This window comes from Colletotrichum chrysophilum (assembly GCF_026319265.1).
Source record: "Colletotrichum chrysophilum strain AFK26 chromosome Unknown scaffold_15, whole genome shotgun sequence".
Lineage (NCBI taxonomy): Eukaryota > Fungi > Ascomycota > Sordariomycetes > Glomerellales > Glomerellaceae > Colletotrichum > Colletotrichum chrysophilum.
Genome location: NW_026517302.1, coordinates 322,443 through 343,975, shown reverse-complemented (window position 1 = coordinate 343,975; position 21,533 = coordinate 322,443). Strand labels below are relative to the sequence as shown.

Genomic DNA, 21,533 nt, shown 5'->3' with positions numbered 1-21,533 from the left:
AGGTCGGATCGTTCTGAATAGAGAGCACAAAGTACCGGGCCGAGCTCGAGGAAGTACTTGGCGACGAGCTTGAAGAGGTCTCTGCGGTGCAGCTTGCGTGATGCAGAGGGCTGGATGGAGCTTGTTGGATACAGCTGCGTAGGCTGGGCAGGTACACGTGCTACTGAGAGGTGGCTGCGATGCGATTACGACTGCAGCTACGGGACGAGACTCCAATAAAGTGCAGGGCAGGCGCAAGCAGGCGCAAGCAGGCGCGGGGTGCTATTGGAAACCACGAGTGTATCCGTACCTGCTAGGTAATGGAGGCAATTCCTCAACAATTGGATTGCAGCATAGTGTGACGGGACACCGGGCCCCTCACGCTATCAGAGCAGGTCCAGTGTCACTATCTATCAACAAGCGGGCTGCAGGTGCAGTGCAATGGAATTGCGGGTGAACGAATGGCGCCGAATGCTTGGGGGCGGCCATTGAGAACCGCACCTCACTCACACTTTGGATACCGATCTAGCCAGCCCGTCCGGGTGGGAGGTGGGCTGCTCTCTCCGACTTCAGGTCTAGCAGCGATGAGGACGGCCGTGATTGGCCTGTTGCAGCTGGAGAGTGGATGGTGGGGGTGGACTCCCAGAGGGTCTTGGCAAGGAAGCAACACTTTGAAACATGACGCTCGCTGTGTTTGTGAGGCACTGTTTGCTGCCCGGCGTCATCTCTCTCGCTTCCTCTTTTCTTTTTTCTGCGTCCCCTTCTCCTCGCAGCTCGCAGCGTACCGGGGGCCGATCAAGGGCAACCTGGACATGGAATGGCCGTCTACCCGTCCACGCCAGGTTCAGGTTCAGGGACAACACAATGCCGCGCACCCCTACTCGCCTCGACACCAAGACACCAAAATAACCACTGCGGGCAGAATGGACGACAATAATACTTGTCGATATAACAAAATGCAGAGCAAAATAGATGAGATTCATCGACACCGCAGAGTACCGCCGTTCCACCACTCCAGGTGTCCACTCCCCATTCCATGTCCATTAACACATTGTCACCGTGCCGTGTCATGTCACCCGTGGCTTGGGAGGACAGCTGATAGCCTTCTTGCGCACTAGCGCCCGATGCTGCGTGTCGCTGTGCACGTCGAAATCAAGCCAAATTGGAAATGAAGCTACATAGCATCCCTAATTAATCGTGATTCGTGTGAGCTGCGGCGACTCGAGTCCTCGGCCTCCAGTGCCCACCATTGGTATTTCCTATTTGGGGGCAACTGGACCTGGACCACTCTGGAGTCTGGACTGCCGAGGTACGTACCCCCGCCTCCAACTGGCAACACCAGGGCAGGCGCCTTTCCATCGGTAGTTCCTGCGCTCCCGTCGTAAGGCATGTACTTTGTACTGCGCACCTAGTGTAAGGCACCTTGCCTCTCGAGTCTCCGATGGCACCCTACGAGCGACAGCACCGAGACCCTTAACCTTCCACGACTGCCAGGAGCCGCTCTATCTTGAGATGCCGCACGCTTGACAGATGCAACCCCAATCTAACCGAGACTCCCAATGGAATGGGTCCCCTTCGTTCCGCGCAAGCTAATTGAAGCTAGGGAGAACGACTACGTACGTCTTCCTTCTAGACACTGGACGCTTTCTACGCCTGCTGTGGCCACCAACGAGTTCTCGCTGATAGCTTGTTGCTAGTGCTGTACTGTACCTTCGAACCATCAGAACACTACGGTCTCAGCTCGCCTCAGCCGTGGCATGTCGCAGTCGATGAACGCCTCTGGGCCGTCTACTAGGTCTCATTTGGCCAGCCGCACCACTCGTTCGTCTGCCATGTCCCACGGAAGGGATAGACTGTCGCCAAGTCTCTGATGTGCTTTTTCCAGCCTCGGACGAGCTCAGGACATCTGTCTGCAGGGAGAGAAAGATAGCCACATTAACATCAGGGGCGAAGGAATGCTCACGCAATATGCCAATGTTCAGATAGATCGAGGTTGCAACTCCGACCTCCTAAACGCCGTCTGTCATCTCCGCCAAGCCACACGTGTAACCCATCTGCGCTGAACTGCTTCCTGGCCATTGTCAGCATGAGCCGTGCGCCCGAGCCTGCGGTAAGCACGACAGGGCCACATCGTGTTTATACGACATGCATGGTGCCCTCCAAGACCAGTTCGTGAGCGGCCCGTGACGGACGCCACAGACAGCCTTGGACGGTGTAAACATTACATTCGGTCGCCATTCCGTCGACGTTCACGGACTCGACTCGCTGACGAATGTGTAGTCGGCGCATAGTCTTCCATTGGATGACGACGAGCGGAGCATGTTAGCCCGGACTCCCACTCGCCCGGCAGCTTCGACGTGGAGTCGTGATGACCAGAGCCTTCGCCAGCTCCGGCAGCACGCGCGGGCGCGCCGTCTAGACCGGGGAGGGCGGCTGCGCGTCTCTTGTGGCTTGAGATGGTCCTGTGGGGGTCTTCCGCGCAAGAATGTGGTGCTCATATTTACCACGCTCTTCCCTCCATATCTCGGATTGGCCCACGCACCACACAGCCTCGTGGTGTCCGGAGAATGCTGAAACGCTCCAACGTGAATTCTCGGAAGGCAAGGGAAACATTGGCCTATCCCAGCGAGGCACGGAGTGAACGGTAATCAAATTCCACGCAACCACTGACATGTTCATCGCGAGGGATATGCGCCAGATGATCCGACGATTGATTGCCGGCAGCGAGCAATGGGGGGCTCCCAAGCCCTGACAATAAAGTCAAGAGAAGCTAAATTTGGCCACCAAGGGAGCCACCACCAGGTCCATCGAGAGACCCCGTCCCGCCGGCGGTGCGGTGCGGGCTTGCATGCTGCTGCCGTCTTCAGATGAGATTGACGCAGGGGCATTGAAGATCATGGATCAGGACATGGCGAATTCTCGAGAAGCGGTGATGCCAAGTCTTCATCACCTCGCTGTTCTCGCTAGTTGACTTTGGGCCACCGCGCGGCGGTAGGTACTCTAGACTTCTCTGGTCAAGCGTTTCAACATCCCATGTCCTAGCCATTAGAGGTTCTTGTCAACGGTTGACCGTGACAGTTTGAGGCCAAACGGTGGGTGGAGCAGACGGATATACGGGCGGATGAGGCGTGCCGTGCTGTTGTGGTATGCTGTTGCACTGGTTGAATGAAGTGCGACAGCGGCCAAGACAGGTCTCTTGCTCTCGACGGGCTGACAGACGTTTTGCAGTGAATGGTGACAGGGACGAAGGCTTGACGCTGGGCGCTTGGCAGTACCACTGTCGCTTGGCTTTTGGAGATTCGCCGTCTCAGAGAGCAAACCTTCCAATCTAGGAGTTTATTGTTAATTGTTCTCTGTCAAACTTTATTTGGGGAGTCGACAGGAAGTGTTCGATTTTCTGGGGACAGTCCAGCCCGAAGGCGCCGGGTCACTCAACTCAACCCAACCCAACCCAGGAGGACGGCACTGTCAAAGACGCGGTCATCCTGGGTCAGAACTGGCCGGTTGCTCCGTCGAAACCAACTCTGTGTCAAGGCCAATGGCCACGGTCCACATGGTGACGTGTGCCCACATTGGATCAGATCACTGAAGGTTCGCTGGGATGGCTGCGAGAGCGAAAGAGAGAACAATTAGAGAGAGTTGGGGCGCTTGTCGGACAGCCCGGTGTTCTCGCGCATTGCCAGACAGTGGCAGGCCCCGTCTCCGTCTGTTCAAGCGCGAGCCGGGGACATGGTGGTTCAAAATTACCTTGGACGCCCATACAAAGTGAATGAACACGACAAGACTGCGTTCGTCGATCTCATGGTTTTCGCTGATGAGGCCTGGGGGGGAACCACAAGATGGTGGTCTCGTATTGCGCCAAACCGCTTGCCGCCCTGCGGTTGTCCTGCGGCGCGAAAAAAAGGACCATCCCAGAGACCAGACGATACGGCGACATCTGAGCGGGTGTCTTGCGCGTACTGTAAGGTACCGTACCACGGATCAGGTTCAGGCTGCCATCCTGAGTGTTGCAGATTTGATGGCAAAGCAAACAAGTCTTGCAGATGGCTCTCGTGGATCCAGACGGTGATTGGGCTGGAGAGGGGCTGAAGTCTACGAGTTCCTAGTGGCTTGGCGCTAGCCTGCTGCTAAGAAGCCTGCTGCTGGGAGACATACGTTTTGGGCGTCGAAAACGAACGAACCTAATAAGCCCCTCGGGTGGGCAAACAAGCTGGGAATTTGGGAGAAGCAAAATAAGCCCCGGACGCCGTGGACGCCAATCAACAAGCCATGAGGAGCCAGTCTTGTATGCAGTAGGCCGTGAGCCCAAGAGTATGTCTCCAGGGACGACTCGATGCAGTCGGCTTCGGGTCTGGCGCGCGGTCTGTGATGGCGATCCAGTGTAAGTATCCGTACCTTATTACCTAGGTAGCCTCGGGTGGGCGGTACTTCTCTTGTGACTTTCCACCTGTGCCGCTCGTCTTTAGCAGCGACCGAGCAGTACGTGGCCAGAGAGGATGGTGCCGTCAGACTATTTGCCGTCGCTTGTATTTCGCGCGTTGGTGCGAGTTCCATTTCTTTGCCCCCAATCTGAATCTGACGATTACTTGCCTGCTTCCACCCACTGCCGTCCCGTCCGTCTCAACAAGCCCTACCTAAATCCCCAAATCCCAGGGACGCGGACGGCGGCCAAGTCGCCTTGTTCCGTCGGGGGCTCCTAGGGCAAAAAAGGCGAGACCAGGGCAGGCAGCGGAAGGCTTAGCTTTGGATGGAGAAGAGCCCTGAGGAGACGGACAGGCCTGACGAGCGCCGGAGCTTGCGTGCCAGCGTGCTAATCCCCCTCTCTGGCCCCTGCCCGCCTCAGGACCTGGGCTCGCTATCCTCAGTCGCACCCGCCCGTCCTGCCCCTCCCCTGCCCTCCACTGCCCTTATTACAGCGTGAGCGTGGTGTACCTAAGGTAGGTTCTGAGGTGGTTCCCAGGGACGGTGGACCGGCGAGGGACTTGCGTCGTCTCCCTCCCACCTTCCACGTCCCAGACCCCTGCCCCTGCCCTCCACTCTGCTACCCCTGCCGCTTTCAGCCCGGGGTACTAGGTAGGTGCGACCGTCGCCCGCCGAGACCTGGCAAGATGGAAGAACGCCTCGGACCTTTCCATGTGTATCATTATATCTGCACCCGTCACTCCTCTCCGTCAATTCCGCGCGACCATCTCCGGAATTTGACAAGACGAGTTTTCTCCCTTGGCTGCATTCCAGCACATGCCCGAGACTCCCTTCGTGTAACCGCTGTCGAGCGCTCCATGGTTGACTGAAAAAGGACCGCCAACCCCTCGATGATCACCGATTCGCACCACCCACGCCCCCAAACCATCCATCGTCGCTCACTCTTGCGGTCTCATTAACCACACTCTCAATCCGCAAAATTCTCACAATGGCCGACAGCCAGCGTACAGAACGAGCGGGGTCCTTCGCCTCGTCCTCCACCGAAACCGCGACTCTTCACGAGCTCACCAAGCTGGACCCAATGGAGGACAGCGTGCAGAATCTCAAGTCGCTCAACGACGAGGAGAGGCTTGCCGACGCTGAGGAGGACGAGAAGCTTCTGCCCTCCAGCAATGAGAAAGAGGAGCCCCCGAAGGCGAAGGCCAGCTTTGCCGGTGCCGTTGTATGGATGGTCGTAAACACCTTGGCCACCATTGGAATCGTGAGTTTGGGGAAACCCTCAGAGACAATGAACAATGTCGAAGAGGCTGTATTTGCTAACTTTGAGAGTAGGTTTTCACAAACAAGGCCATCTTCTCCGACCCTCAATGGAAGTTGTGCCAGCTCACCTTTGCGAGTTTCCACTTCCTCGTCACTTTCCTCACGCTTCACATTCTCTCGCGACCCATGTTCGCCTACTTCACCCCGCGCCGGGCTTCGATCAGGGACCTCCTCCCGCTGTCTATCGCCATGTGCCTGAACGTTATTCTGCCGAACCTGTCGCTGGCATTTTCTTCCGTCACGTTTTATCAGATCGCCCGTATTCTTTTGACACCGACTGTCGCCCTGATGAATTTCGTCCTGTACAAGGCGACGCTGCCCCGGAATGCGATCCTGGCTCTCATCCCAGCCTGCCTTGGCGTCGGAATGGTCTCATACTATGACTCTCTCCCCACCTCAGACTCGAAGATCAAGACGACTTCCAGCCTGGGCGTGTTCTTCGCCTTCACCGGCATCTTTGCGTCATCGCTCTACACCGTCTGGATTGCCAGCTACCACCGCAAGCTCCAGATGTCCAGCATGCAGCTGCTGTACAACCAGGCGCCCATTGCCTCCTTCCTGCTGCTCTATGTCATTCCCTTCGTCGATACGTTCCCCGACTGGATGACTGTGCCCGGCAACCGCTGGCTCATGATCGGCATGGTGAGTCGCACTTTTTTGAGACTCTCGAGGATAGCTGCTAATTTTCTCAGTCTGGTGCCTTCGCCTCCCTCATCAACATTTCTCAGTTTTTCATCATCGCCCAAACCGGCCCCGTTTCAAGTACCGTTGTCGGCCACCTCAAGACCTGCACAATTGTCGCTCTCGGCTGGATGGTCTCCGGTCGTGCCATCGGAGACAAGTCGGTCCTGGGTGTCTTCGTTGCTATTGGTGGCATTGTCGGGTGAGTTCTTCAGTAACCTACACCGACCACGTGCATGCGGCTAACCAACTGCAGCTACTCTGTCGTCATGCTTCAGCACCAGAAGCAGCAGCGCAAGTAAATCATCGACATGCGCGGCTTGCGTCATTTTATAACTTGTTCTACTTATTGTGCATTTGAAGCGCTGGACATGACGGCGTTCTGTAGATTGGGGTTCTGTGGGAATTAGAAAGGGTCTACTATGGATGATACCTCTTATGTGAAACCAAACCTTTCACGGCTCGGCGTCTGGGGAATATGATGGTCGAACTTATACACAAACAATGAATTGATAACTTTTTTTCCCTCATCGGTCCGAGAGATGACACCTAACCCTGCTCCAATTCGTCTGATACGGTCTCTATCTAATGCAACAGAAAAACGCCGTTCGGGGTAGTCCCTGACCAAATACCATGCAAGAAATCGCATCTGACTCTTGCGATTCGCTCTCCAGATGAACATCGGCTACAAGTTGAAGCGCTTCCGGTCCTTCTCCATCCTGGCCTTCCACTCCCACGGCTGCGCGTCGTCACCCTCGCTGCCGGCTCTTCCAATACCCTTGTCCACCCTCCTCAACTTCGCGGTGAAGCGAGGGCCGACCTCCTGCAGGCCGACGCGGATGCCCTCGACGCCCTTCATCTCGCTGCCCTCCGCCGTGACAATGTTCTTCTCCGTCTCGCGCTTCTCGCGGAAGACGTAGCGGTGGCGGCGCCAGAAGAGGTAGTCGCGCTGGTTGTGGATCGTCAGCACCTGGCGGCCCTCGAACTCGGGCTGGGGCGGGAACAGGCGCTGGAAGAGGGCGGCGGTGAGCATGCCGAGGGGCGTCTTGAAGTTGTTGAGCAGCAGCTCCGGGTAGTGGTTCGTCGGGTTGCCGTGGCCGGGCAGCTTCTTGCCCTCCATGAAGTTGGTGATGGAGAAGGTGAAGGTCGGGCCGGCGGGCAGGTGGACGATGCTCATGCCCGTGAGCTTCTTCTGGTCCTCCTTGAGCATGACGACGGCGGTGTAGTCGCGGTTCGCGGCGAACTTGCTGATCTCGCGGAGGGAGTACTTGTGGCCGAAGCGGTGGGCGGAGCGAGGGACGTAGGTGGCGTTGGGGAAGACGGAGCGGAAGATGTTGGCCTCGTGGTGGAGGGTCGAGTTGAGGGAGGTGGTGAGGAGGACCTTGGGGACGGGCGGCGGGGTGTCGGTGAAGAGCATGGGGAATTTGAGGGCGAGGGAGGATGGCGTGAGGTCGAGGTTTGTGCTGGTTGTCGAGGGCGCAGTAGAGTTATCCCTGCGCGCGCGCTTCTTCTCCTCGCGTTTCCTCTCGCGCTCCGCCCTCTTTGCCTCTGCCGCCTCCTCGTCGTCCTCGTCGTCCGACGCCAGCATGCTGTCTGCGTCGCTGTCGTCGCCCTCCTCCTCGTCGATTTCGCGATCGAGCTCCGCGTTCTGCGCCGCCTCTTCCTCTTCTATCCTCCGCCTCTTGAGCTTCTCCACGTCCACCTGCATGCCCAGGCTGTCGTCGTCGACATCGTCCCACACGCGCTTCTGGTCGAGCGTCTTTGGCTGGTTCTTGGCGAGGCGCTGGGCCTTGAGCTCGGGGTCCTTGTCCTCCTCCTTCTTCCGGCGGAAGCGCCTCTCGCGCTGATCCTTGTCCTTCTCCTTCTTGTTGAGCACGTAGAGCTCCTTGCGCTTGAGCTTGTTGGAGGTCTTGGTCGAGAGCGAGGCCGACATGGACCTGCCCGGCTTGGAGAAGCCCATGCCTGATTATTCGTTGGACAGCGTGGGCGTGACGGGTATCGTGGTGTCAATTGAGGGAAGCGGGGATGCTGTCGTAGTCTAGCGGTTCGCAACGTGCTGAGATGCCGGTAAAAAGTCGAAATTCGAGTCCTGGTCGACGCTCGGTGAAAATCAGTTTGGAGAAATTTTGGCGGGGCACCGACCAATCCCTGCAGCAAATGCATCTGAACGGGACCGGGCCCGCGGGGGCCAGGGGTGTCTGTCGGCGAATTGAATTTTCCGTCACTTTCCCCTTCACTTTTTTTTCCTCTTGGTCCTTCCCTCTGTTCCACCCGGTCCAATGCTTTACGCCGTTCACGCTCTGGCGGGTGGTCCGTCCGGTACCTGAGGTGGGCTGGGCCGATCGCACCGCGCGACAGGGCAGGCACTAACGGACCAATGAAATTTCTGGGGTGGGAAAAAAAGGGCAGACGACATTAAGAGTCACAATCCAGACACAGCAGCAGCAGCAATCGTAGCACGCAGCATCGCGCTCCTCGAACTCGAATTGATGCCCTTCTGAACTCCAAGGGGGACGCATCTCAGCAGCCTCCCCTCTGACTGCAACGGCCTTGGCTCTGTGACTCACGTTTCCCCCAGACCCCACCATAAAACGTAGCCGTTGATGAAGCCCTTTCGTTTTATCGGACACCAGTCTTCTATTCGTTCCACAGCTAGCTTCTGTGCACTTCGGCCGGCCGCTTTTTCACTTGCCCACTTTCAGAACTACCCCTCCCCCTCCACGTCCACCTCGCTTTCCTCCCACCACAACCTTTTGCTGCACAGCAACCGCACCCGCACCCTCACCACCTCCCGTCACCTCAACAGGGCCAAAGTCTTAAAGAAGAAGCGTGCTGCTGCCGACGACGACGACATGACGACCACCGCGACGACCCTCAAGGGCCAGCCCCTCGACCGGCCGACGCTCGACGCCATGCTGCGCCGCCGTCTCTTCTTCACCCCCGCCTTCGAGATCTACGGCGGCGTCGCTGGTCTGTTCGACTACGGCCCTCCCGGCTGCGCTCTCCAGGCCAACATCGTCGACCTCTGGCGCAAGCACTTCATCCTCGAGGAGGACATGCTCGAGCTCGACTGCACCGTTCTGACACCCCACGAAGTCCTCAAGACCTCCGGCCACGTTGACAAGTTCGCCGACTGGATGTGCAAGGACCCCAAGAACGGCGATATCCTGCGTGCCGACCACTTCGTCGAGGATGTGCTCGAGGCCCGCCTCAGGGGCGACAAGGCGGCCCGCGGCGAGAAGGTCGAGGAAGAGGATGACCCCAAGAAGAAGGCCAAGAGGAAGCAGAGTACCATCGCCCTCAAGCTCGACGACGCCCTCGTCCAAGAGTACAACGAGGTCTTGGCCAAGATCGACAACTACGACGGCAAGGAGCTCGGCGAGCTGATCAAGAAGTACGACCTCAGGAACCCGGCCACCGCCGAGCAGCCCTCCCCTCCCGTCGCCTTCAACCTCATGTTCCAGACCGCCATCGGCCCCTCCAGCAACACCAAGGGCTACCTGCGCCCCGAGACCGCCCAGGGCCAGTTCCTCAACTTTGCCAAGCTTCTCAACTTCAACATGGAGCAGATGCCCTTCGCCTCCGCCTCCATCGGCCGTTCCTACAGAAACGAGATTGCCCCGAGAGGTGGCCTGCTGAGAGTCCGCGAGTTCCTCATGGCCGAGATTGAGCACTTTGTCGACCCCGAGGGCGGCAAGAAGCACTCCCGCTTCGTCGAGGTCGAGGACATCGAGCTCACCCTGCTCGACCGCCACACCCAGCTCTCTGGCAAGACCGACGTGCGCAAGATGAAGATTGGCGAGGCCGTCAAGAACAAGGTCGTCGACAACGAGACCCTCGGCTACTTCCTCGCCCGCATCCACCTGTTCCTGTCCAAGATCGGTGTCGACATGACAAAGGTCCGCTTCCGCCAGCATATGGCGAACGAGATGGCCCACTACGCCGCCGACTGCTGGGACGCCGAGCTGTTCACCTCCTCCGGCTGGATCGAGTGTGTCGGCTGCGCTGACCGCAGCGCCTACGACTTGACTGTCCACGCCAAGAAGACCGGCGCTCCCCTGCTGGTGCGCGAGCGGCGCGAGAAGCCCCTCGTCATCGACGAGTGGCAGGTCGAGGTTGACAAGAAGAAGTTTGGTCCTCAGTTCAAGAAGGACGGCAGGGCAGTCGAGGGTGCTCTGATGGCGACAACACAAGAGCAGCGCGAGAAGCTCGCCAAGCAGCTCACCGACAACGGCGAGCTGGAACTTGAGGTTGCCGGCGTCGCCGACGGCAAGGTCAAGATCAGCAAGGACCTCGTCAAGATCGAGTTCAGGCAACGCATTGAGAACACCAGGGAGTACACTCCCAACGTTATCGAGCCGTCCTTCGGTATCGGCCGTATCCTCTACTCGCTCATTGAGCACTGCTACTGGAACCGCGCCTCCGCGAACGGTGGCGACGAGGCTCGTGGTGTAAGTTACCAGCCCCCTTTTCCAGGGTCTACACGTATACGGCGATCACGGACACAGCACACTAACATATCCTTCAACTAGGTTCTCTCCTTCCCTCCGACGGTCGCCCCTACCAAGGTTCTGATCGTGCCACTCTCCTCCAACGCGCAGTTCAAGCCCTTCATCAAGCAGATCTCTCAGAAGCTGCGCAAGTTCGGCATCTCCGCCCGCGTGGACGACTCGTCCGCGACCATCGGCAAGCGCTACAGCCGCAACGACGAGCTCGGCACGCCCCTCGGCATCACCATCGACTTCCAGACCGTCCAGGACAACACCATCACCCTCCGCGACCGCGACTCGACCAAGCAGGTCCGCGGCGACGAGGACACCATCATCGCCGCCATCCAGACCCTGGTTGACGGCTCCAAGGAGTGGAAGGACGTCGCAGCCACCCTGCCGGCGTTCGAGAGCCAGGAGGTCGAGGTCGCGCAGCGATAAAGAGTCGCGTCTCATACGTCACATACCCCTCCTTTTGATGTAATGAATTCAGAAGACAGACAGACGAGAGACGCTTAAAGTAGTAAAATTAAGAAAAAGGCTCGCTAGGTAGAAAAGCCGCGTGTAGGGGCGGCATCTGTAGACATTCTCAACTGAGTAAAGATGAAAACATGACCCTTTATTTTCTTACATACTCATCTGTTTCCCAATGCGCGTCTGCGTTCCGCGCATGACGACATTTCTCAAGCTTCCGGTCTTGGCTGAATACCTGGAGCATAGCAAGTAACCTCCATCTCTTCGGATGCAACTGTCCTGCGAGATCATGCACGGCATACAAGAGACGAAGAAACGTGTGAAAGAAGACGCGAAAGCTTGTGCGGTGGCTGAGCAGCAGCAGCAGTTACAACGACATGTTCAACAGCAGCAGCAGCAAGCCCATGAAGTTCGGGCCAGCTGGCGACGGCCCGCGCGGGAGGAGGGAGGACGTCTGGCCTAGAGGCTCATCGTATTACTGGCGTCGACGTGACGTGCAGTGGTCGCATCGCGGGGTAAAAGAAAGCGGCAATGTACGGAGATACTCTCGCTAGTAATTCCAGAGTTCCATGCATTGCCGTCCTAGGACCCCGGAAGGATCGCCGGACCTCTCCTCTCCATGCCCCTCCTCATGTTGCCGGAAATCCTCGGACGTGCGAGGCCCCGGGACCCGGGGGACGTTTACCACGTTGCGCGCGAGAGGTAGCCAACGGCAACAGCGGTAGGATCGACTTACACCACTGCCCTAGGAGATTCACACAGCTATTCCAGAAATAAGCATCAGGATGCAACGGCAGCCACGGCGTTGACCGATCATTTCGCAGCACAGCGTAGTCTTTCGTCGCATCTCTCTCATTCTACGTCTTGGCGCACTGACGGGAGAGGAGAAAGTGCAAGGGCGGCTATCCCGTCCCGGAGGGCGACTTCAGGGGGGCGCCGGAGGCAGGAACCTGCGACAGATCCGCGGATTGGAAACAGGACTGCGCAGTCTGTTCACGCGCCGTTTCGGTTGATCTTTGCCAAAGGCTGAGAGGCTGCGGTATGCGCGTATGGTTCAGTCAACCACTCATCGCACCCTGACAGATCCATCCTGCTGTGCAATGACCAATGAGGATCAGTCGGAAGAAGGGAGAACGCGGCCGTCAGGACTCTGTCAGAAAAGTTCAAGGAAGAGAATGCGGAGATTGTTGCTAGATCGGTTCACATCATGGCCTCCCAGCAAGTCTCTTTCTCTAGATTTACTTTCCGGGGCAGTCGGCCGAGGGAAAACTCGAGGCCGCCGTCCGAGGAGTTGCTGGGCATGGTGGGCTTGTGCTCGTCTCCTTAGGTTGCAACGTCGTAGTTGCGGCGTGCACCAGGGGAGAGTAGTGGGCACGCGCGTTGATTGGTGATTGATCTGCCCATGCGTTGCAGGCAGGCAGTCGATCTAGGTAGAAACATCAATGCTAATGATGCGAAATGCAGCGCTGCGTATTGAGCGGGTACGATACGCATCGGCGTATGCGGAGGGCATGGGCGCCCTCTCATGATGCGGTGTTGTGTGACGTTGAGCTGTGCTTTGCTTTACGTTGCCCTTCTCTGCCGTCCTGGGACGGAAATGGGGTGGAAAAATGTGAAACACGTCTGCGATCTGGGTGCGAGATGGATGAATCGCTGACAGGAGGGCGCTACTGCAAACCCAAGGCACGTCCCTCACATTCGGTAGCATCTCGACTCCTCGAGCGCGCGCGCAAGTTAGTGGTTTGCAGACTCGAGCTTCGGCCGCCTGTGGGGGTCAAACCTTGAGGACTTCAGAACAGGGTCCATGGCTGTTGTGACTCGGGCGATGCCGATGTGAAGAGAAGGTTCTTGACCTCGAACTGTGACAGAGAACTGCGTCCGTCGTTGGTGTGTTCTCTCCTCGATGTGGTCTGCTTCCTTACCTCCTTTGTCGGTGCCGTCGTGGTCGTCCAATCAGGATGGCCGGACGACATTACTGCCCGGGGGACAACAGAGGTCGAGACCACGGGCTAGGAAACTCAGAAGTCTGGATTGATCGACTCGACAATATACAGTCTTTCCGACAAAGAACTTTCGAGTCCATGGTTCGTAGCCCAGATTAGGCAGGTGGAAGGTATGCGGCGGGTATGTGGTTGTTGGTGCAGGGATCAAGACGCGAATGAACCCCGGAATTCCAGTCATTTGGCCAAGATTGCGAGGATGAGCAGATGTCAAACAGTTGGCGTGAGTTGAGTTTCGATTTGCATGCTGGCAGTTCGGAAGCAAGGCCGGCAAGGCCCAGGGAATGATGGGGCCGCGGTCGGTCACACGAGAGAGTGATGTTACTCGTGTGCGCATTCTGTGCAGGCGTCTCTGGACTGGTGTGTCGAGCATAGATTAGACGCGGAGGTTTACTGTCAGTTCCACTGGCCCTAGTCCTGTCAAGTTTTGAGGTGACGCTCAATGGCAGGTTGTTCATGTGTTTGCTGCAGCCGGTGGTGTCCCTTTGTCTATTGCGACTTTCAACTCAGGGCGTAAGCAGGTCGGCAGCGCGAGTGGCAGGTGCTTTCCTTCCTTCAGCCAGGATGACGTTCGGCGGCTTGCTTAGACTGTTATGTAAATGCCAGACTAACTCATCATGGCCGACACGATCCCAAGGCCGTCCAGTGGTTTGGATGTTTGGGTATCCCCGTTTGCACGTGCAACAAGAAAGCAAGTGCCGCGAGTTCCCGCTCGCCACTTGATAGGGACGCTGGATTGAGTCTCGCAGGAAACGAGGGGAGCGAGGCGGCGGCTGACATGAAATGGCCTTATCCAAGTCTCAAGAGCCAGGGGCCGGTGCAGCAGTTACCCGCAGTGGGGGTTGCATCGGGTCGGTTGTCTTGTCTCTTGTCTCTGGGTTCTGCGTCGGTAGGTGCATCTTGGGTAGGAGCGTAGTTGAATGACGGAGCTTTGGGTTTATCGCGGGGGCTCCTGACGTCGCGTCTCCAGCAAGAGGTGAGTCGCAAGGCGGGTATCAAGGTGATGGAGGAGGCGCCGAAGGACCGAGACGAGGCGAAAGGATGGGCAGGCGTGAGGTTTGGCGATGAAGGGACGAGGAGGTTTTGCTCTGTTTGGAAGTCGGATATCCATGTCAGTTGCTTGCGCCTGGAACGAGGAGGCGGACGCAGAGCTGCAACGGACAAACAAACGTGTCGGACTCCCGCTCCGTGGGAAACAAGACGGGACGAGGCCGCATCAGAACACTGCGAATTTCGCCTCGGAATTGTGGATGCGTTGAAGGAGAATGGAAACAGAAGGCCGAGTGAAGGACGTGTAAAACAGGTCAAGCCGTGGCCAGAGCATTTGTTGTGCCGTGCTCTGGTTTCCACGCAAGTGTGGCTTGCCTCGCCGTGACACCTTCATACGGAGACTCCAGTCCTACTGGCAAGTGCAGTCAGTACAACCACCAGTATGGAGGTTAGAGGTTGGAGAGGCAAGCGCCGCAGACCTTCACACCCTGGTTGCCGACCAAAACTGGGTGCAGGATTGGGCTTGCGCTTGTTAAGGGGGTAGGCATGTACCCTGCACAGTGCCTGTCTGTCTTTATCGGAAACTGGACGGAGGGGATGGGGCAGCTTGGGGGCAGGTTCCCCGCTATGACGTCTCACGATGCAGCGAGGGCTATCCGTGCCGAGACGAGGTGGCTACTGTGCAGAATACCTTTCCAGGGACCATGGGGAAGTTTACCTACCTACGGATACCTAGTATCTTAGCACTACCGCAGAGGGTACGTACCTGCCGTGCCTAGGCAAGTGGATGAGAGGGGCCGTCTTCCCCTCGCTCCATCCCAATCCCGCCGCGAAAGATGCAGCAAGCACTGTGAGTGGCTGGAGGCCAGCCAAGATGATCAAGATGGCACAGAACGAGATGCAAGATGGAGCACGCGGTGCCTTCGCCAGCCCCAAGCCAACTTGTTTAAATTCGGTTGAGCAGTGGAAGTCGAAGAACGAAGCAGCGGTGTCAGGGGAAACCAACAGATGGGAATGATGAAGACGAATCCATTCCTGCCCAACCTTACGGATGCCAGCGAGATGTGACTTCCCCCGGGAGATGGCGGCCTCTCATTCGCCAGCCGTGCGGGAAGTCTTCAGTTCCATTCGATGCGTCCAGGGAACATGTCCCCCTCCACCATCTGTACCCAAGGCAAGGTAGATTTGGTTCTGTCTTTCTTTCTTCCCTCCCCTTCCCTGCACCTGCACCACCTTCAGGTTCAAACTTCAGGTGTCTTCCTGGCAGGCCTGGTCTTCTTTTTTCCAAGCACCCTTGGTGGCCCTTAGGTCGACTCCCCTGCATGTTCCCATTTTCCCCTCCACTAGGCACGGCGCTACGTGAGGAAGCAGCAAAGCGTCCCGCGAGGCAGGTACCGTCTGGGTCACTTTCCGCAGCGGTGTCAACCATATCGATGTTAAATGTCCGTTGCTGCGAATTGTGCCACTTTGGAGTCGGGTCGGATCCCATGCAGCAGACCCTTAATAATTCTCCTAGCCTTGCTGCAAATAGCCCGTTTCGAACTTTTGCATATGCCTTGTGGGTGGTAGGTATTAAAAGAGAGATAAAGAGAATCGCGCGCTTGACAGCATCCGTTTGGCCAAGACCAAAGACCATGAACCACGAACCAAGACCCCTTGACGCCGCCCTACATAGTACATGCCTCTCCCCAAATAGCCTCGACGCATCAACTCTTGGCTTGGACTCCAGGCCCCAATTGCAGGCCTTGATTCTGCATTCTGAGCGTGTATCCGCCTCTCCGTGTCATCCAGATTTATCTTCATCTCAACCGCGTCAGAGAGTCTTCAGCAACTCTCCAGCAGGAGTCCAAGTGAATGGGCTGCAGCTGCAGCTGAATCTGCACAATACCTACCTTAGGTGTAGTGGTGTACGGATACAGTACTTCTGTTTGACCTGGGCTGCACATGCTTCCCCTCCCCTCCTTTCGGCTGATCGACCACGACTAGAAGGCGTCCAACAACAAGGCGTGTGTGTCGCCCCTTTCCTCCAAACCACAGACACACAAGACCAGACCACTGCCAGACAGACACCCCCATCCGATTGTCGTCCTTGAATCTCGCTGCTCTCTCGCTTGCTCCATCCTTCTTTCCCTTCTTCTTCCTCTCCTCCTCACCATCCTAGGAGTCTTTGCTCGTCTCATCCTGTCCTTTGCTGGCACCGCTGCACCGTCGTCAAGCTTTTGTATCGTTTGGCAACAACCCCCTTATTTGGCCACACTCTGGCCATCATCCATCGACCCGCCGTCAAAGAGCCTCTGGTCCGGTACGGATAGCCTTCGAGAAGCTTGCGGTGCCCACAGCTACGCTACGCTACTCACTACTTACATGCCCCTGTTCCATTGCATTCCCCATTCTAAAGATACCTGCACAGGTGCGACAGGGGAACAGCAACAGGCCAACGAAGAAGAAGAAAAAAAGAAAGAGCAACAGATACCCAAGGATCTTGACGTCCGAACCAGGCCCAGGGCGTAACGGTAACCACAGCCCACAGCCCACAGCAGGCCAGCAGGCCCAGCATATTAGCGGAGCCCCAGGAGGCGCAAGTACAGAGTACCAGCGAGTCTACGAAACATCGCGTGTTCCATACCTTAAGCTATTGCCCGGGGGCTCGCATCCGAGGACAGCCACAGAAACAACCCGCCTCTATTAAACTGTAATCGCCTGCCATTTCCCTGCGAGGAAAGCTGGAAGAGAAGAGATGGCGACGCAGAACAGGTAAGCATCTCCCTCTTGCTTGGATTGTTGTTGGTCTTCCGTTGCCTTCCTACCCGACCCGACCTTGCCTTGCCTTGCCTTGCCTTGCCTTGCCTTGCCTTGCCTGGCTTTGCTTCGCCTTACCTGCGTTGGACGCTGTGCATTTTGCCAACGTCGGCTCTGCACCACGTTGCATCGCATCGCATCGCATTTCATCAGTCTAGTCTGTCTGTCGGGCTGTCTGTCTTCAGTCTAGGTACTGTCCGTGTTCTCTGCACTTGCACCCGCATCTTAGCACCCGCATCATCCCTTCCCCCTCCTCCGTTGCTGCTGGGCTGCATCCCATCCATCCCTAATCCCGATTCCTGCCTCTCCGCCCCCCATTCCACTACTCCCGTCCCTCCCTCTACCGCAATCGGCCGGTTCTCTCTAGGTTGGGCTTGCAGGCACCACGCATCAATCAGCAGCCAGCAACCAAGCAACAAGCAACAACCAGCCCAAGCAGAAAGCGGGCAGCAAAAAGCAGCCCAGCCCAGCCCAGCCCGGTCCTCCTAGCAGTCAGTACTGCGCTGCACAGCACACACACACCAGACAGTAACAGCACACACACTCACTGCTAGTGCCTGGGTGTCTTGCCTGTCTCTTTGCCTCCCTCCAGCAGCGAAGCGACTCGACTCGACTCCTTCAGCGAGGCTAGAAGTGGGGTTAATTTCGACTCGATCTGTCATGGCGCACCTCACCGATTGTCAACCGCCAACAGCCTGCTAATTGCGCTGTTCCCATTCCACACCTTTGCCTCTCCATATCCCAATCAACCCCCCCTTTTGCCGTCCTTCGCTTCACCCGCTCGTCGTCGGCGGCAAAACTTCACACTACTTTGTTGTTCTTTTGCTTGTCATCCTCCGCAAAGTCGTTTCACCCATTCGAACACCTCCATCGCATGCAGACCGCGCCCGCCTCCGTCGTCGTCCACGCTGCGCAATCATGGCTAACGAACGCAGTGTGTACTCGTCCGGCCAGTTCATGAACCCAGGCCCGGCGCCACGACCTCCGACCGATCGACCACGTCTAAATCTCGTTCCCAACAATAATCTACCAGGCAACATGGCCAACATGGCCATCTCCCCCATCCGGAGCACCGCGACCTCGACCTACACCGGCTCCACCATCTCCCTCCCGATCGCCCGTCAACAGTCGAACCAGATGGATGGTATGGGAGGCGTTGCCGTCAAGAAGGAGGGCTGGGCCTCCGTGAAGGAGTCAAAGAACTTCATCAACCCATGGAAGCAGAAATACCTCATCCTGCGCAAAGAGTCGCTCGACTTCCACAAGGCAGAGGGTGGCAAGGTTTCCTACACCCTGTTCCTCAAGGACGTCGTCAACGTCGGCCGTGTCGAAGCCGCCGGCACCATCTTTGAGATCAAGAGAAACCCCAGCGGCTCCTCCAACAGCCCCGGTGAGGACGACGGCCAGACCAAGACGTTGCAGATTCGTGTCAAGAGCGACGACGACTTGTACGAATGGATTGATCTGATTTACGGCGCCTGCCCTGGAATGGGCGGTGTCAGCAACCCCACCAACTTCTCCCACGCTGTCCACGTTGGTTTCGACCCCCAGACCGGCGAGTTCGTCGGCCTACCGCCCGAATGGTCGAAGCTCCTCAACTCCTCCGCCATCACCAAGGAGGATTATGAGCGTAACCCTCAGGCCGTCTTCGAGGTCCTCGACTTCTACTCCGACCTGACCAAGCGCGCCGAGAACCCTCAACAATACTCCAGCCTCACCCCCACGCCCCCCGCCGCCAACCAGCAAAACAAGCAGCTTGGATATGGAGGTGGTGGTGCCGGCGTCGCGCCGCCTCGCCCTATGCCGCCCTCCCAGGCCCAGCGTCAACCCAGCTACAACACCCAGCCCTCATCACAGAACCAGCCGCGGCGGCCGTCGCCCACCGAGTCGCAGCAGCAGCGCATGCAGATGCAAGGCATGGCCTCCAACTACCAGCCCGACCCTCGCGAGGAGCAACGCCTCAAGCAGCTCGAGGCGCAGCGTGCGAGAGAGCGCGAGATCGAGGAGCAGAACCGGAGGGACTTGGAGGTCTTCAACGCCTCCATTCCCAAGACCAAGACGCCCATGGCTCAGCAGGAGATTGGTGGCTACGGCGGTGGATCGTCGTCCATCCCTCAAACGGACAGATACAACCCCTCCAGGGCAGCACCTCCGGCACCGAAGCCGACACAGCAGCAGCAGATCAACGGTCTGCGTGCCCAGCGCCCGGCACCGTCGCCGCCAACTGCCGGCCAACCTGCGCGACCACCAATGCAGTCGCAACAAAGCTCCAGCTCGATGCGGGACCCCAACCAGCAGCAACGCATGCCCCGTCCAGACCAGCCCAGCCAGCAGCAGCAGCAGAGGTATCCCCCCAACGGCAGCCCCCAGCAGCAGAGACAACCTCCTCAGGCTCAGGCTCAACCGCCATCTCGTCTGCCCGCTCCTGTCAAGCCCCTGAACGTCTCCAAGGCCCAGCCCGCACCCCAGAGCGATGCGGTCAAGGCCGCGGAGGCTGCCCTGACGGCCAAGCCCACCCAGCAGGAGCGCCAGAAGGACGTACGCATGTCCACCATGTCCGAAAGCGAGGTCATGGCCAAGCTCAAGGAGGCTGTCTCCAAGGACGACCCGAATCTCTCCTACTCCAAGCAAAAGAAGATTGGACAAGGTGCTTCCGGTTCAGTCTACGTCGCCAAGGTCAAGGAGGGTGCTGTCTCGCCTATCGCTCGTGAGGTTCTGCGCGCCCAGGGCATCAAGGCTCAGGTCGCTATCAAGCAGATGGATCTTGCTCACCAGCCCAGAAAGGAGTTGATCGTGAACGAGATCATGGTCATGAAGGACAGCAGACACCGCAACATTGTCAACTTCCTCGACGCCTTCCTGCGCAACAACAACGCCGAGCTCTGGGTCGTCATGGAGTACATGGAGGGTGGTGCCTTGACGGACGTGATCGACAACAACCCCAGCATTACGGAAGAGCAAATTTCCACCATTTGCTTGGAGGTGAGCACAGTCAACACACGCAGATCGCACGTCGTTACTAACTTGAGCAGACTTGCCGCGGCTTGCAACATCTTCACTCCCAGAACATTATCCACCGTGACATCAAGAGTGACAACGTCCTCTTGGACGCACGTGGAAACGTCAAGATCAGTATGTACCCCGAACCAAGGTCCACACAAACTTTGCTAACGAACCCCATAGCCGATTTTGGTTTCTGCGCCAAGCTCACCGAGACCAAGTCGAAGCGCGCGACCATGGTGGGAACACCCTACTGGATGGCGCCCGAGGTTGTCAAGCAGAAGGAGTACGGCCCCAAGGTCGATATCTGGTCGCTGGGTATCATGGCTATTGAGATGATCGAATCCGAGCCGCCCTACCTGAACGAGGAGCCCCTCAAGGCTCTGTACCTTATTGCCACCAACGGCACGCCACGCCTCAAGAAGCCCGAGAAGCTGAGCAAGGAGCTCAAGGCCTTCTTGTCGGTCTGCTTGTGCGTAGACGTCAAAAGCAGAGCGTCCGCGGACGAGCTTCTAGCCCACGACTTCCTCAAGCACGGATGCCCGCTCGGCAGCCTTTCCGAGCTTCTCGCATTCAAGAAGCATGCCAAATAAACTGGTGTGCACTTCGGGTTGAATAGGCTCACTGAGATGCGGTTGCATCAGCAGTGATAAGCGGCGTTTACGGAAGTGGTGATTTCGTGCAATCACACATGGGACAGAAAAACAAAAGAAGACCCAACCTGCGCGCCCCTGCACGAAGCTCCCTCTCACCCATTCACTACGACGACGTACTCATGAATCTCTCCATTTGAATCGACGCGGATATCCTTGACACCCTTCTGACTCACGCGGGATGACAAAATGTTTCGTTCATCCCATCATCATGGCGGCATGGGATTTTTTGCTAATGGTCTCGGTCACATTGCATAGTTGTTTAGTCACTGAGGAGGGAGAGCGGTAATTTAGAGGGAACGAATGACCCGTGACATCTGTGGTTCCATTGAGCGGAAAGGAGCAAGGCAGTCGAGAAGGAGGGCGAGCGTGCTGTTTTCGTGCCTCAGAGAAGCAATACCACAAGTAGAGGGGCCAAACAGCGCTGATAGATAGTCTCAATGGAAAGAGGATCAACGGACAAAATCTCGGGCTGAGTTACCAATCATTTCAGATGACTTTCATGTTACCTGTTCAAGCAAGACTCAATCCGGCGAGTGTGAGGCGTTGGACGAAGTCAAATGCCGGAGCGGAGGTGAGTTTCTTTTTATGTCGCAACCTTCATTCTGCAATAGCGCGTCGACTGACAGATGTGTATGGCTGGAGCGAAGAAGCTCTCAGCCGGCCCCCAACTCCAGCTTGAGGTATGGTGTCAACTACCTAGAGGACCGCTCGGCCCCTGCCCTTCC

The 21,533-nt window shown here is 57.4% G+C and overlaps 4 protein-coding genes across 4 annotated transcripts; 3 read left to right on the top strand and 1 right to left on the bottom strand.

Annotated features, from left to right (window-relative positions):
• Positions 1-5,389: 5,389 nt before the first annotated feature.
• On the top strand, positions 5,390-6,704 carry COL26b_002920 (uncharacterized protein; the record flags this gene model as incomplete). Its single annotated transcript, XM_053175826.1, has 4 exons — positions 5,390-5,662; positions 5,734-6,363; positions 6,414-6,604; positions 6,659-6,704. The coding sequence occupies 4 exons, from the start codon at positions 5,390-5,392 to the stop codon at positions 6,702-6,704; spliced, it is 1,140 nt and encodes a 379-aa protein (XP_053040255.1).
• Positions 6,705-7,087: 383 nt separating this feature from the next.
• Positions 7,088-8,362, bottom strand: COL26b_002919 (uncharacterized protein; the record flags this gene model as incomplete). Its single annotated transcript, XM_053175825.1, has 1 exon — positions 7,088-8,362. One exon carries the CDS (start codon positions 8,360-8,362, stop codon positions 7,088-7,090), a length of 1,275 nt encoding a protein of 424 aa, XP_053040254.1.
• Positions 8,363-9,254: 892 nt separating this feature from the next.
• On the top strand, positions 9,255-11,330 carry COL26b_002918 (uncharacterized protein; the record flags this gene model as incomplete). The annotated part of the gene is made up of 2 exons (XM_053175824.1): positions 9,255-10,853; positions 10,935-11,330. The coding sequence occupies 2 exons, from the start codon at positions 9,255-9,257 to the stop codon at positions 11,328-11,330; spliced, it is 1,995 nt and encodes a 664-aa protein (XP_053040253.1).
• A 6,860-nt stretch (positions 11,331-18,190) lies between these two features.
• On the top strand, positions 18,191-20,745 carry COL26b_002917 (uncharacterized protein; the record flags this gene model as incomplete). Its single annotated transcript, XM_053175823.1, has 3 exons — positions 18,191-20,134; positions 20,185-20,284; positions 20,336-20,745. 3 exons carry the CDS (start codon positions 18,191-18,193, stop codon positions 20,743-20,745), a joined length of 2,454 nt encoding a protein of 817 aa, XP_053040252.1.
• Between the last annotated feature and the right edge of the window lie 788 nt (positions 20,746-21,533).